Source organism: Mustelus asterias, chromosome 8, assembly GCF_964213995.1.
Source record: "Mustelus asterias chromosome 8, sMusAst1.hap1.1, whole genome shotgun sequence".
NCBI classification, from domain to species: domain Eukaryota; kingdom Metazoa; phylum Chordata; class Chondrichthyes; order Carcharhiniformes; family Triakidae; genus Mustelus; species Mustelus asterias.
In genome coordinates this window covers 124,634,289-124,646,587 of record NC_135808.1, presented here as the reverse complement: position 1 = coordinate 124,646,587, position 12,299 = coordinate 124,634,289, and the positions used below count along the sequence as shown (strand labels likewise).

General features: G+C 43.3%; 1 protein-coding gene across 1 annotated transcript in view; it reads left to right on the top strand.

The window, feature by feature from the left end:
• Positions 1-12,299, top strand: part of LOC144497517 (serine/threonine-protein kinase N2-like) — a 118,828-nt gene that overhangs the window by 49,747 nt on the left and 56,782 nt on the right. Inside the window, exon 2 of the mRNA XM_078218903.1 lies at positions 9,396-9,693. Within this exon, the coding sequence (XP_078075029.1) occupies positions 9,396-9,693 (298 nt within the window). The remainder of the gene's footprint in view (positions 1-9,395; positions 9,694-12,299) is intronic.

The following is a 12,299-nucleotide window of genomic DNA, read 5'->3' as shown; positions in this document are numbered from 1 at the left end:
GCTACAAAGATAGAACTAAGGTATCTTGGTAATGCATAGTATACGTTGAGTGCCATATGCTATACATCAAAGTGCTTAGTTCTATCTTTGCAACATCTTGCTCTGCAACCGTACCCACATGTTCATCACCTCAACGTAATTTCTCATTTTCTCATTCTCCTTGCAGGCCTCAAACTCGCATCTGGTTGTTTGCCACTCGTGCTGACATAAACTATGTCCCACTTATTCTCGCTGTCATGCACAAGCTCCCTGTTCCCCAAAGCACCCAATTTAAAATTGTTTCCAATAAATCCCTTCATTTCCAGCCTTCCTGACTTCTGTTCTGTGAATTTTACTCTAACTCAACCTGTCCGAAAACATAGCCATTTAGTTCATCGCTGTTTTGAGATTTTTATGTGCATGGTTTGGCTGCCACATTTTCCTGCATTAGAAGTACTGCTTTGGGGTATACCTGATCATAAAGGATGCTGTACAAGTTCAGATTTGTTTTTTTTTAATTGCTCCCAAAAATGTTCTTTCCTTTCTGCCTTTTTAAAAGGCTCTTCAGACTCCCTACTGTTCTTCCTTGGCCATCTTGGGATATTTCCCCCTTTTGTAATGGTGCTTTATAAATGCAAGTTCTTAATATATTGTGTAGCAGTGATTAGAACAACTTAATTATTGAGCAACATACCCAAATCGGTTGGTGACGCCTGAGAATGGTATGCTAAAATGCTGCAGTTCTGTAGTCAAATCATACACCGAATACATATCCAATTTCAGTTATGAAGGTGTTTATAAAAGAAAAGTCCAACACCTGTAGGCAATTTGGTTTGGAGCCAGAGATGGGTTCCTAGCCCTGGAAGAATGATATACAAAGGCAAAGTTAGAGAACTTGGTTCTTTTAATTTGAAAGATTAGTGTTTAATGATACAGACATGAAACATGACTTCAGGCAATCCATGTTCGTCGGACATGGGTTTAAACTGGTAACGGGCAAATTTAGGATCTGATTTTCAGAAGTCATTGGAGGTTTTTAAAATTCATTCTTGAGATGTGAACATCTCTGGCAAGACAGCGGTGTCTGTTGCCCATCCCCTATCCTCCTTGAAGGTGATGGTGAGCAGCTGCAGTTCTTCTGGCAAATATATATCCACAGTGCTTCAAGGAAAGGCATTCTGAGTTTTTGATCCATTGACGGTGACAAAACAACAATATAACTCTGTGGCTTGGAGGGCAACTTGTTGATGGTTGTATTCCTGTGCATCTGCTGCCCTACTCCCACAAGGTTGTGGAGATGTGGGTTTGGGCGGTGCTGTCGAAGGAGGCTTGATGAATTGCTCCCTTGTAGATGGCACACACTACTGCTATTGTGTCTGTTATGGAGGATGTGAATGTTGAAAGTAGTGGATGGAGTGCCAATCAAGTGGGCTGCTTTGTCCTAGATGGTGTCAAGCTTCTTGAATGTTGGGAGCTGCATTCATTCAAGCAAGTGGAGAGTATTTCATCACACTCCTGCATTGTGCCTTGTAGATGGTGGACAGTCAAGCAATTAGTTACTTGTCACAGAATTCCCAGTATCTGACCTGCTCTTGTAGCTACAGTATTTATTTGCTGGTTCAGTTTCTGGTCAGTGGTAGCCCCCAGAATGCTGCTGGTGGTTTCAGAGATGGTAATGCTGTTGAATATTGAGGGGAGATGGTTAGATTCTCTCCTGATATTAGTATAGTTCAAATTTTAATTGCCACTTTCAGCCCAAGTCTGAATGTTGTATAGGTCTTGCTGCATCGGGGAGCAGACTGCTTCAGTGTCAGAGGAACTGCGAATGGAAGTGAACATTGCAATTGGCAAATATTCCCATTTCTAGTTCAATGATGAAGGGAATGTCATTGAAGCTGCTGATGATTGAGCCTTGGACACTGCCCAGGGGACCTCCTGCAGCCATTTTCTGGGGTTGGCCTCCAGCAACCACAGCCATCTTCCTCTTAAATGGAAGGCATGGAGAATTCTCTCCCCTTCCCATCCTCCTGATTTCTATGAACTTCAATTTTGCTGCAGCTCCATGATGCCACACTGTCAAATGTTGTCTTGGTGTCAGAGGCAGTCATTCTCGCCTCATCTCTTGGAATCCACTCTTTTGTCCATATTTCGACCAAGGCTGTAATGAACTCTGACGTCTAGTGTCCTTGGTGGAACCTAAATTGAGTGTTGGATGAGCAGGTTGTTGCTGATTTAAGTGTCAATTTGAAGGTGTCATTGACAGTGCTATCATTACAATGCTGATGATTTCGAGTAGACGATGGGGTGGTAATTGGCCGGAATGGAAACCAGCATTTACACAATTTTTCTTGTGTCTATTTTAAGTGCAAGCCTCAGTTAAAAGTCCATTTGGAGGGGTAGGCCTGCAGTTCCTCTGTTTTGAATGGTTGAGCTAAAATGAACTAAAGAGCCAATCTTGTAATTGGATTAACAAAAGGAACGTTGTTCAAGATTGCTGCTGATTATTGTAAGTTGTCCTTTGCACGTTTGCTAAGTACCAAGAAAGAAGGAAGATGGGCACAGCTTTGATTTCCAAAATTAGCCTGCCAGCATTCATTGTCAAAGTTCATAAATAAAAGCAGTGGCAGTTTGTGGAAGATACTTTGGAATTACGCTCTAGTGGATCAAGAGAACAGGCAAATTCAAGAAGAGTTTGGATCTAAACAGAATTTCTAATGGAGAAAAATATTCCAAGGAACATAGCAAACATAATCACATGAATATTGCCAGTTATTAGGAACGTTGATTTCAAAGAAGTAAATTTATACAAGGGTTTTGAAGGAGTAAAGTTAGGGATGGGAGGAAAGGAAATGGGGTTGCACAAAAGCACAGAACTCTGAGCGTTGTTTGGGCTGGAAAAGGTTAAAGGTGGAGGCACCAAGAGTATTTGAGGATGAGGTTGAGAATTTTAAGTTTGAGATGTTGGATAACCAGTATTGGCCAGCAAGCATGAGGTAATGGCTGAGTGGGACTTGTTAGGATACAGGCAGCAGCATTCTGAATTAGAATTATGGAGGATGGCAGGACAGCCAGGAGAATATTGGAGTAGCAGCCAGGAGAATATTGGAGTAGCAGCCAGGAGAATATTGGAGTAGCAGCCAGGAGAATATTGGAGTAGCAGCCAGGAGAATATTGGAGTAGCAGCCAGGAGAATATTGGAGTAGCAGCCAGGAGAATATTGGAGTAGCAGCCAGGAGAATATTGGAGTAGCAGCCAGGAGAATATTGGAGTAGCAGCCAGGAGAATATTGGAGTAGCAGCCAGGAGAATATTGGAGTAGCAGCCAGGAGAATATTGGAGTAGCAGCCAGGAGAATATTGGAGTAGCAGCCAGGAGAATATTGGAGTAGCAGCCAGGAGAATATTGGAGTAGCAGCCAGGAGAATATTGGAGTAGCAGCCAGGAGAATATTGGAGTAGCAGCCAGGAGAATATTGGAGTAGCAGCCAGGAGAATATTGGAGTAGCAGCCAGGAGAATATTGGAGTAGCAGCCAGGAGAATATTGGAGTAGCAGCCAGGAGAATATTGGAGTAGCAGCCAGGAGAATATTGGAGTAGCAGCCAGGAGAATATTGGAGTAGCAGCCAGGAGAATATTGGAGTAGCAGCCAGGAGAATATTGGAGTAGCAGCCAGGAGAATATTGGAGTAGCAGCCAGGAGAATATTGGAGTAGCAGCCAGGAGAATATTGGAGTAGCAGCCAGGAGAATATTGGAGTAGCAGCCAGGAGAATATTGGAGTAGCAGCCAGGAGAATATTGGAGTAGCAGCCAGGAGAATATTGGAGTAGCAGCCAGGAGAATATTGGAGTAGCAGCCAGGAGAATATTGGAGTAGCAGCCAGGAGAATATTGGAGTAGCAGCCAGGAGAATATTGGAGTAGCAGCCAGGAGAATATTGGAGTAGCAGCCAGGAGAATATTGGAGTAGCAGCCAGGAGAATATTGGAGTAGCAGCCAGGAGAATATTGGAGTAGCAGCCAGGAGAATATTGGAGTAGCAGCCAGGAGAATATTGGAGTAGCAGCCAGGAGAATATTGGAGTAGCAGCCAGGAGAATATTGGAGTAGCAGCCAGGAGAATATTGGAGTAGCAGCCAGGAGAATATTGGAGTAGCAGCCAGGAGAATATTGGAGTAGCAGCCAGGAGAATATTGGAGTAGCAGCCAGGAGAATATTGGAGTAGCAGCCAGGAGAATATTGGAGTAGCAGCCAGGAGAATATTGGAGTAGCAGCCAGGAGAATATTGGAGTAGCAGCCAGGAGAATATTGGAGTAGCAGCCAGGAGAATATTGGAGTAGCAGCCAGGAGAATATTGGAGTAGCAGCCAGGAGAATATTGGAGTAGCAGCCAGGAGAATATTGGAGTAGCAGCCAGGAGAATATTGGAGTAGCAGCCAGGAGAATATTGGAGTAGCAGCCAGGAGAATATTGGAGTAGCAGCCAGGAGAATATTGGAGTAGCAGCCAGGAGAATATTGGAGTAGCAGCCAGGAGAATATTGGAGTAGCAGCCAGGAGAATATTGGAGTAGCAGCCAGGAGAATATTGGAGTAGCAGCCAGGAGAATATTGGAGTAGCAGCCAGGAGAATATTGGAGTAGCAGCCAGGAGAATATTGGAGTAGCAGCCAGGAGAATATTGGAGTAGCAGCCAGGAGAATATTGGAGTAGCAGCCAGGAGAATATTGGAGTAGCAGCCAGGAGAATATTGGAGTAGCAGCCAGGAGAATATTGGAGTAGCAGCCAGGAGAATATTGGAGTAGCAGCCAGGAGAATATTGGAGTAGCAGCCAGGAGAATATTGGAGTAGCAGCCAGGAGAATATTGGAGTAGCAGCCAGGAGAATATTGGAGTAGCAGCCAGGAGAATATTGGAGTAGCAGCCAGGAGAATATTGGAGTAGCAGCCAGGAGAATATTGGAGTAGCAGCCAGGAGAATATTGGAGTAGCAGCCAGGAGAATATTGGAGTAGCAGCCAGGAGAATATTGGAGTAGCAGCCAGGAGAATATTGGAGTAGCAGCCAGGAGAATATTGGAGTAGCAGCCAGGAGAATATTGGAGTAGCAGCCAGGAGAATATTGGAGTAGCAGCCAGGAGAATATTGGAGTAGCAGCCAGGAGAATATTGGAGTAGCAGCCAGGAGAATATTGGAGTAGCAGCCAGGAGAATATTGGAGTAGCAGCCAGGAGAATATTGGAGTAGCAGCCAGGAGAATATTGGAGTAGCAGCCAGGAGAATATTGGAGTAGCAGCCAGGAGAATATTGGAGTAGCAGCCAGGAGAATATTGGAGTAGCAGCCAGGAGAATATTGGAGTAGCAGCCAGGAGAATATTGGAGTAGCAGCCAGGAGAATATTGGAGTAGCAGCCAGGAGAATATTGGAGTAGCAGCCAGGAGAATATTGGAGTAGCAGCCAGGAGAATATTGGAGTAGCAGCCAGGAGAATATTGGAGTAGCAGCCAGGAGAATATTGGAGTAGCAGCCAGGAGAATATTGGAGTAGCAGCCAGGAGAATATTGGAGTAGCAGCCAGGAGAATATTGGAGTAGCAGCCAGGAGAATATTGGAGTAGCAGCCAGGAGAATATTGGAGTAGCAGCCAGGAGAATATTGGAGTAGCAGCCAGGAGAATATTGGAGTAGCAGCCAGGAGAATATTGGAGTAGCAGCCAGGAGAATATTGGAGTAGCAGCCAGGAGAATATTGGAGTAGCAGCCAGGAGAATATTGGAGTAGCAGCCAGGAGAATATTGGAGTAGCAGCCAGGAGAATATTGGAGTAGCAGCCAGGAGAATATTGGAGTAGCAGCCAGGAGAATATTGGAGTAGCAGCCAGGAGAATATTGGAGTAGCAGCCAGGAGAATATTGGAGTAGCAGCCAGGAGAATATTGGAGTAGCAGCCAGGAGAATATTGGAGTAGCAGCCAGGAGAATATTGGAGTAGCAGCCAGGAGAATATTGGAGTAGCAGCCAGGAGAATATTGGAGTAGCAGCCAGGAGAATATTGGAGTAGCAGCCAGGAGAATATTGGAGTAGCAGCCAGGAGAATATTGGAGTAGCAGCCAGGAGAATATTGGAGTAGCAGCCAGGAGAATATTGGAGTAGCAGCCAGGAGAATATTGGAGTAGCAGCCAGGAGAATATTGGAGTAGCAGCCAGGAGAATATTGGAGTAGCAGCCAGGAGAATATTGGAGTAGCAGCCAGGAGAATATTGGAGTAGCAGCCAGGAGAATATTGGAGTAGCAGCCAGGAGAATATTGGAGTAGCAGCCAGGAGAATATTGGAGTAGCAGCCAGGAGAATATTGGAGTAGCAGCCAGGAGAATATTGGAGTAGCAGCCAGGAGAATATTGGAGTAGCAGCCAGGAGAATATTGGAGTAGCAGCCAGGAGAATATTGGAGTAGCAGCCAGGAGAATATTGGAGTAGCAGCCAGGAGAATATTGGAGTAGCAGCCAGGAGAATATTGGAGTAGCAGCCAGGAGAATATTGGAGTAGCAGCCAGGAGAATATTGGAGTAGCAGCCAGGAGAATATTGGAGTAGCAGCCAGGAGAATATTGGAGTAGCAGCCAGGAGAATATTGGAGTAGCAGCCAGGAGAATATTGGAGTAGCAGCCAGGAGAATATTGGAGTAGCAGCCAGGAGAATATTGGAGTAGCAGCCAGGAGAATATTGGAGTAGCAGCCAGGAGAATATTGGAGTAGCAGCCAGGAGAATATTGGAGTAGCAGCCAGGAGAATATTGGAGTAGCAGCCAGGAGAATATTGGAGTAGCAGCCAGGAGAATATTGGAGTAGCAGCCAGGAGAATATTGGAGTAGCAGCCAGGAGAATATTGGAGTAGCAGCCAGGAGAATATTGGAGTAGCAGCCAGGAGAATATTGGAGTAGCAGCCAGGAGAATATTGGAGTAGCAGCCAGGAGAATATTGGAGTAGCAGCCAGGAGAATATTGGAGTAGCAGCCAGGAGAATATTGGAGTAGCAGCCAGGAGAATATTGGAGTAGCAGCCAGGAGAATATTGGAGTAGCAGCCAGGAGAATATTGGAGTAGCAGCCAGGAGAATATTGGAGTAGCAGCCAGGAGAATATTGGAGTAGCAGCCAGGAGAATATTGGAGTGCCTTTGCTATAATAAATCCCCCAAGGTGCTTCACAGGAGCACTTTAAGGAGCTGAAGGTTACAGCAGCAGATGGAATGAGGTAGGATTGTCTCTGACAATGGAATAGAGGTCAAAATACTGTAGGTGTTCGATGATATGGGATTGAAAATTCGGCTCAATGTCGAGGTAAGGTGCCATTATCTCAGGTTGAATGCAACTGTAACCATGACTTGGGAAGTCATGGCAACACGACTTGGGAAGTCATGGCAAGATGACTTTTTAGCTGGAGGAAATTGTTTTTCATCCAACCCTTTATGTCAGGCAATCAGTGTGACGACACTGAGACAACGGACTGGATGGTAGCGTTCATGTGGAAGCATAGGAAAAGGCAGCATGATTCTCATTTGATTCTCTTTCTGCTGAATGAATCAGCGTCAGGCTGGGCACTCATTGGGATGCTATAATTAGTTATAATATCTTCAGCCAAGAAGGAGAAAATCAACAGGTTTGCTAAGGATTGTTTGGATTTCAGTTGAGAGTAGGATCTGTTTGAATTGTGATTCCCTCAAGTTGAATAAGTGTGCCACCACTCAGTTTCTGGGCTTACAAATAGAATGGCTTACAAGGTATTGAAAGGCTCCTAGCGATCCTAAAACTAAGCAGCAGAAACAGGTTTGTTCCCCTGTTACAATTTTCCCCTTTTAGTAGATTTCATTTTTTTTGTGATTGCCTGGATCAAAATTTGGAATGTTTCCTGTACCTCTTCCAAATTACAAAAATATATTTCAGTAATTTGGTCAGGTTTGGTTGGAGTAGCTGCGCACATACAAAAATGTATTCCAATGAAACGAGCTGGAGTTGGCAATTTAGCCCATCAAGCCTCAACTTCAATTCAGTTTAGATCATGGCTGATCTGTACATCAGGTCCATTCATCCATCTTCACTTCATTTTCTGGAAACCCCTACCTAACAAAAAGTTGGGCACTAACCAGTGACAGCTGAACAGAATTTAAGAACAAAATTATATTGGCGCTCTTCTACACAGCAGTTACCATCTGTAGTTAATAGCTCCTGTCATCACCTGTTGCAAAGAGGTTGCATGTTGCTTTCCATTTGCGTGTAGTTGGAACAGAAATACTTGTGCATGCACTGTTCAGGGCCAGCCAGATAAAAGGAATGCTGATTTCCATTTGTTCTGGGTTTCCACATTTTTGTAGTGCTCACATTGCATGTCAAAAGACAGACTTCTAAGCTGCTACAGTTTGAAACCTAACTAATACAGGAGCTACTCTTGTGCAAGTGAAAGCTAACTATGCAGTAATGTTTTCTGTTCCTAAGCTGCAGTAAAGTCGATGTGCAGCATCAGTTCCTTAATCCAAATTTAAGTTTTGAGTATTGTCGTTTCCCGAGGAATAGTCACCTATCAGAAATTTAAACAGGTCACAGACTTGAAACGTTAACTCTTGTTCTTCTCTCCTCAAATGCTGTCGGACCAGCAGAGTGTTTCCAGCATTTTCTGTTTATATAATCAAATTATTGAGTTTGTCCACAAATACTGGTGCTGCATCAGTCATTTATTGTTGGGTTGAGCAAGATTTAAGCTGCATAGCCGTAGACTGATATTTTAGGATGTTTATAATGAAAATACTGTATTTAATTGTACTCTTAATGTAATGTATAGGTAATCTTTGATCAGTTAAACCAGTGGTTCCCAAAGGGTGCGGCGAGAGAGGATGGCAAGTGTGGCGGGAAGATTCAAGGACAATCAAAGAAACGTTTAAACATGCATTGTTTTATACTTTCTGGATGTCCTATGATATTATAAAGTAGTTGTGTTCTATGTTATGAATCAAGCACTGCTAGGAGTCTTTTTTGTTTCTGAATGTATTTCTTATCAATAAAAAATTCGGTGTGGCGCGAGCAAATTTTTATTCCGAAAGTGCAGCCCAGTGAAAAAAGTTTGGGAACCACTGGGTTAAACTGATCTTTTGAAATATACTTAACGTCAGAAAAGGTAGATTTGGACATTTTGCACTGGCAAGTGATCACTTGCAACATTTCTGGTGTATGACATTAGATAAGTGTATACTTTTAACCATGTTGTGTTTGAAAAACTGCATCTTTTGAATGGTTGACTGCTGTGTTCAAATGTTAGTGCATTGCCAAGTGGTTTAGATGGTTAAGTGCAATGGAATAGTTTTAGCAATTTTTCTTCCAAGTTTAAAAATGATCTAATTTTTGCACAGGAACAGAGTTTCTTGGACAAAAATGTTTGCTTTAATCCTCTTGTTCCTTTTGTAGGGTGATGGCCGAAGTCACCAAGTCTCGGAGTGTTTGGGGTTAGGCCAGAATTTGGATCTGTCGGACACCATGGTGCAACAGAGGCTGGATGAAATCAAGGATTCAATCAAGCGAGAGATAAGAAAGGAACTTAAAATCAAGGAAGGAGCAGAGAACCTCAAAAAGGCCACAACTGATAAGAAAAATCTAGCCTACGTGGAAAACATGTTAAAGAAATCAAACAAAAAGCTAGATGAGCTTCACCAAGAGCTGCAAGAGTTGAATGCACACATTGTTGTGAAGGATCCTGAGCTGGCAGGTAAACAACATACGGTGCTGCTAGTATTTTTAATATGATTATTCTTTGTATGAATTTAATGGGCTAAGAATGCAGAATACATACGGATTTGTATAAACAAGGGATGTGAATAGTAAGAATGAATTTTGACAGCAGCTGCAGTGCAATCTGAACAACCAGCAGTGCAACTTGAGTTTTGGAAGAGGACAGCTATGCCAGCCTTCCCCAACTGCTTACCCTATTTACATTTCCAGCTGGTGAAATTCCTTATCAGGTGGCAGTTAAGAGCAGAGCTGGCAAGGCCCACAAAAGTGAGTCTGTTGCTGACAGAACAAAATAACTCTACCCTTTTTTCTCTCTCCAAGTGTAGCTGGCAAACCCACACGTTAATCATCAACTGCCCATTCATAACGTAGCAGTAAATGTTACAGTTGCATTTTATTAAAATGGGATTGGTCAAAAGACAAATGCATGTTCTGACTTGCAATTAAGTATGCCCGCTCTTAACCAACTTTCCTGATCTAACTGGCCAGATAATTTTGGCTGCCACTTTCAGCAGTAAATCCCATTGAAAGTTTGTATAGAAAGAGGCATGAGATTCATAGAAATCATAGAAACCCTACAGTGCAGAAGGAGGCCGTTCGGCCCATCGAGTCTGCACCGAGCACAATCCCACCCAGGCCCTACCCCCACATATTTACCAGCTAATCCCTCTAACCTACACATCCCAGGACACTAAGGGGCAATTTTAGCATGGCCAATCAACCTAACCCGCACATCCTTGGACTGTGGGAGGAAACCGGAGCACCCGGAGGAAATCCACGCAGACACGAGGAGAATGTGCAAACTCCACACACAGTGACCCAAGCCGGGAATTGAACCCAGGTCCCTGGAGCTGTGAAGCAGCAGTGCTAACTACCGTGCTGCCCTTTATATATCATATATGTGGCATGAGATGATCCAGCATTACCATTTTAATTTTTTTATGCATCACATTCCCTGACTGAGAGAGGAACCAAGAGTGATACTCCAGGTTTCAACTAATGTGGCTGAATAACAGATTGCCAGGGAATATGTAACAAGACAAACCTGTTCTTCCCTTTCTCCTCTTCCCCACCACCCATCCAAAAAGCCACTTGTGAGGAAAAGACACTTAGTTCAATTTTAATTCTGCTTGATTATGTGAAAGGACATTCTATAACTTCATGGTGCAGATTTATCAGTATTCCACATCACTGGGCTATGCCAGTTAACAATAACGACCTCAGCCATGTTGCAATGTCTACAAATGCTCTGATTTGAATACTTTATTTCTACTTTCCTACAGTTGGCTTTTAATTTTTTAGTTGTTAGCTATGGTCAACCCTTTTTACCGCAGTAACTTTGAATGCAGATGCATTGGTCCCAATTTTACTGCTCGTTATAAGAAAATTGAATGGTGTCAAAACATATCCAAAGTTACAAGTGGTTATCTTTATTCAGTCTTTAGTTGTCAGTTTTATATTTCCTCCTTCCTCACAAAAATAATGTCTGTGAATCTTTCTGGTATTAGGTCTTTGCCTTTTGGCTAAGATCAAGCGTTGGATCAAGCCCAAGATGGGGTGCAATGCCTTATCTTGTCAGCTTGGAAGTTGTTTGTCTCCCTTGTGGGGACCATGAATTGGATTTTGAATTTGATTTTTGGAGCAAGCAAGGAATGGATTTGGGTCTGCCCGGTCCACAGTATAAGGATGGAGTGAAATTTCAAAAAACAAATAGTGTGACATTTCTGTTAACCACTTTCCCTCAAATGTTAGAGGTTAGGTGCTATTGTGTAGGGTAATTGAGTACTACATTTGAACTTAAGTACTGTTTTTGAGCAAATTGTGCTTCCAGAGTGTTGTTTTTCCTTTTCAAATTTTTGTTTTTTCTCTTCTGGCCCTGCTGTTCATACAGGTACTTCACAAGAGAGGTAATAACTATTTTCCCTCCAGAAAAGCCTCACCAAGAAACAATGACCTTAATTAGCAATTAGTCATTTGTATTTTCTTTCATGTAAAATTCAAGTTTAGCATGTTCAATCGTCTATCCGCTGTCAGTTTCAAGCATTTGAGTGCCTCACCGCCAATCAAATCTTGAGGTTAAATTCTAGGTCTAACAGTCGAACCTACATATATAAACTTGATCCGTTTACTGGCTTCTGAGTAAGTGTCTGATTTCTCTCCCTTTTAAATCTGGCTTCAATCATAGATCATAGAATGGGACATAACATCCCTACAGTGCATAAGGAGGCCATTTGGCCCATCGAGTCTGCACTGACAACAATCCTACCCAGGCCCTATCCCCATAACCCCACATATTTACTCTGCTAATCTCCTGATACTTAAGGGGCAATTTAGCATGGCCAGCCAACCTAACTACATCTTTGGACTGTGGGAGGAAACCGGATCATCTGGAAGAAACCCATGAAGACATGAGGAGAATGTGAAAACTCCATACAGTTGCCTGAGGCCAGGATTAAACTCAGGTCCCTGGCGCTGTGAGGCAGCAGGGGTAACCACTGTGCCACCTTGCTGCCCAGTAGCCAATTAATGATTTTTATTGGTAATCATCTACAAACAAGATCCTCCTTGGCAAAACTATGGCTG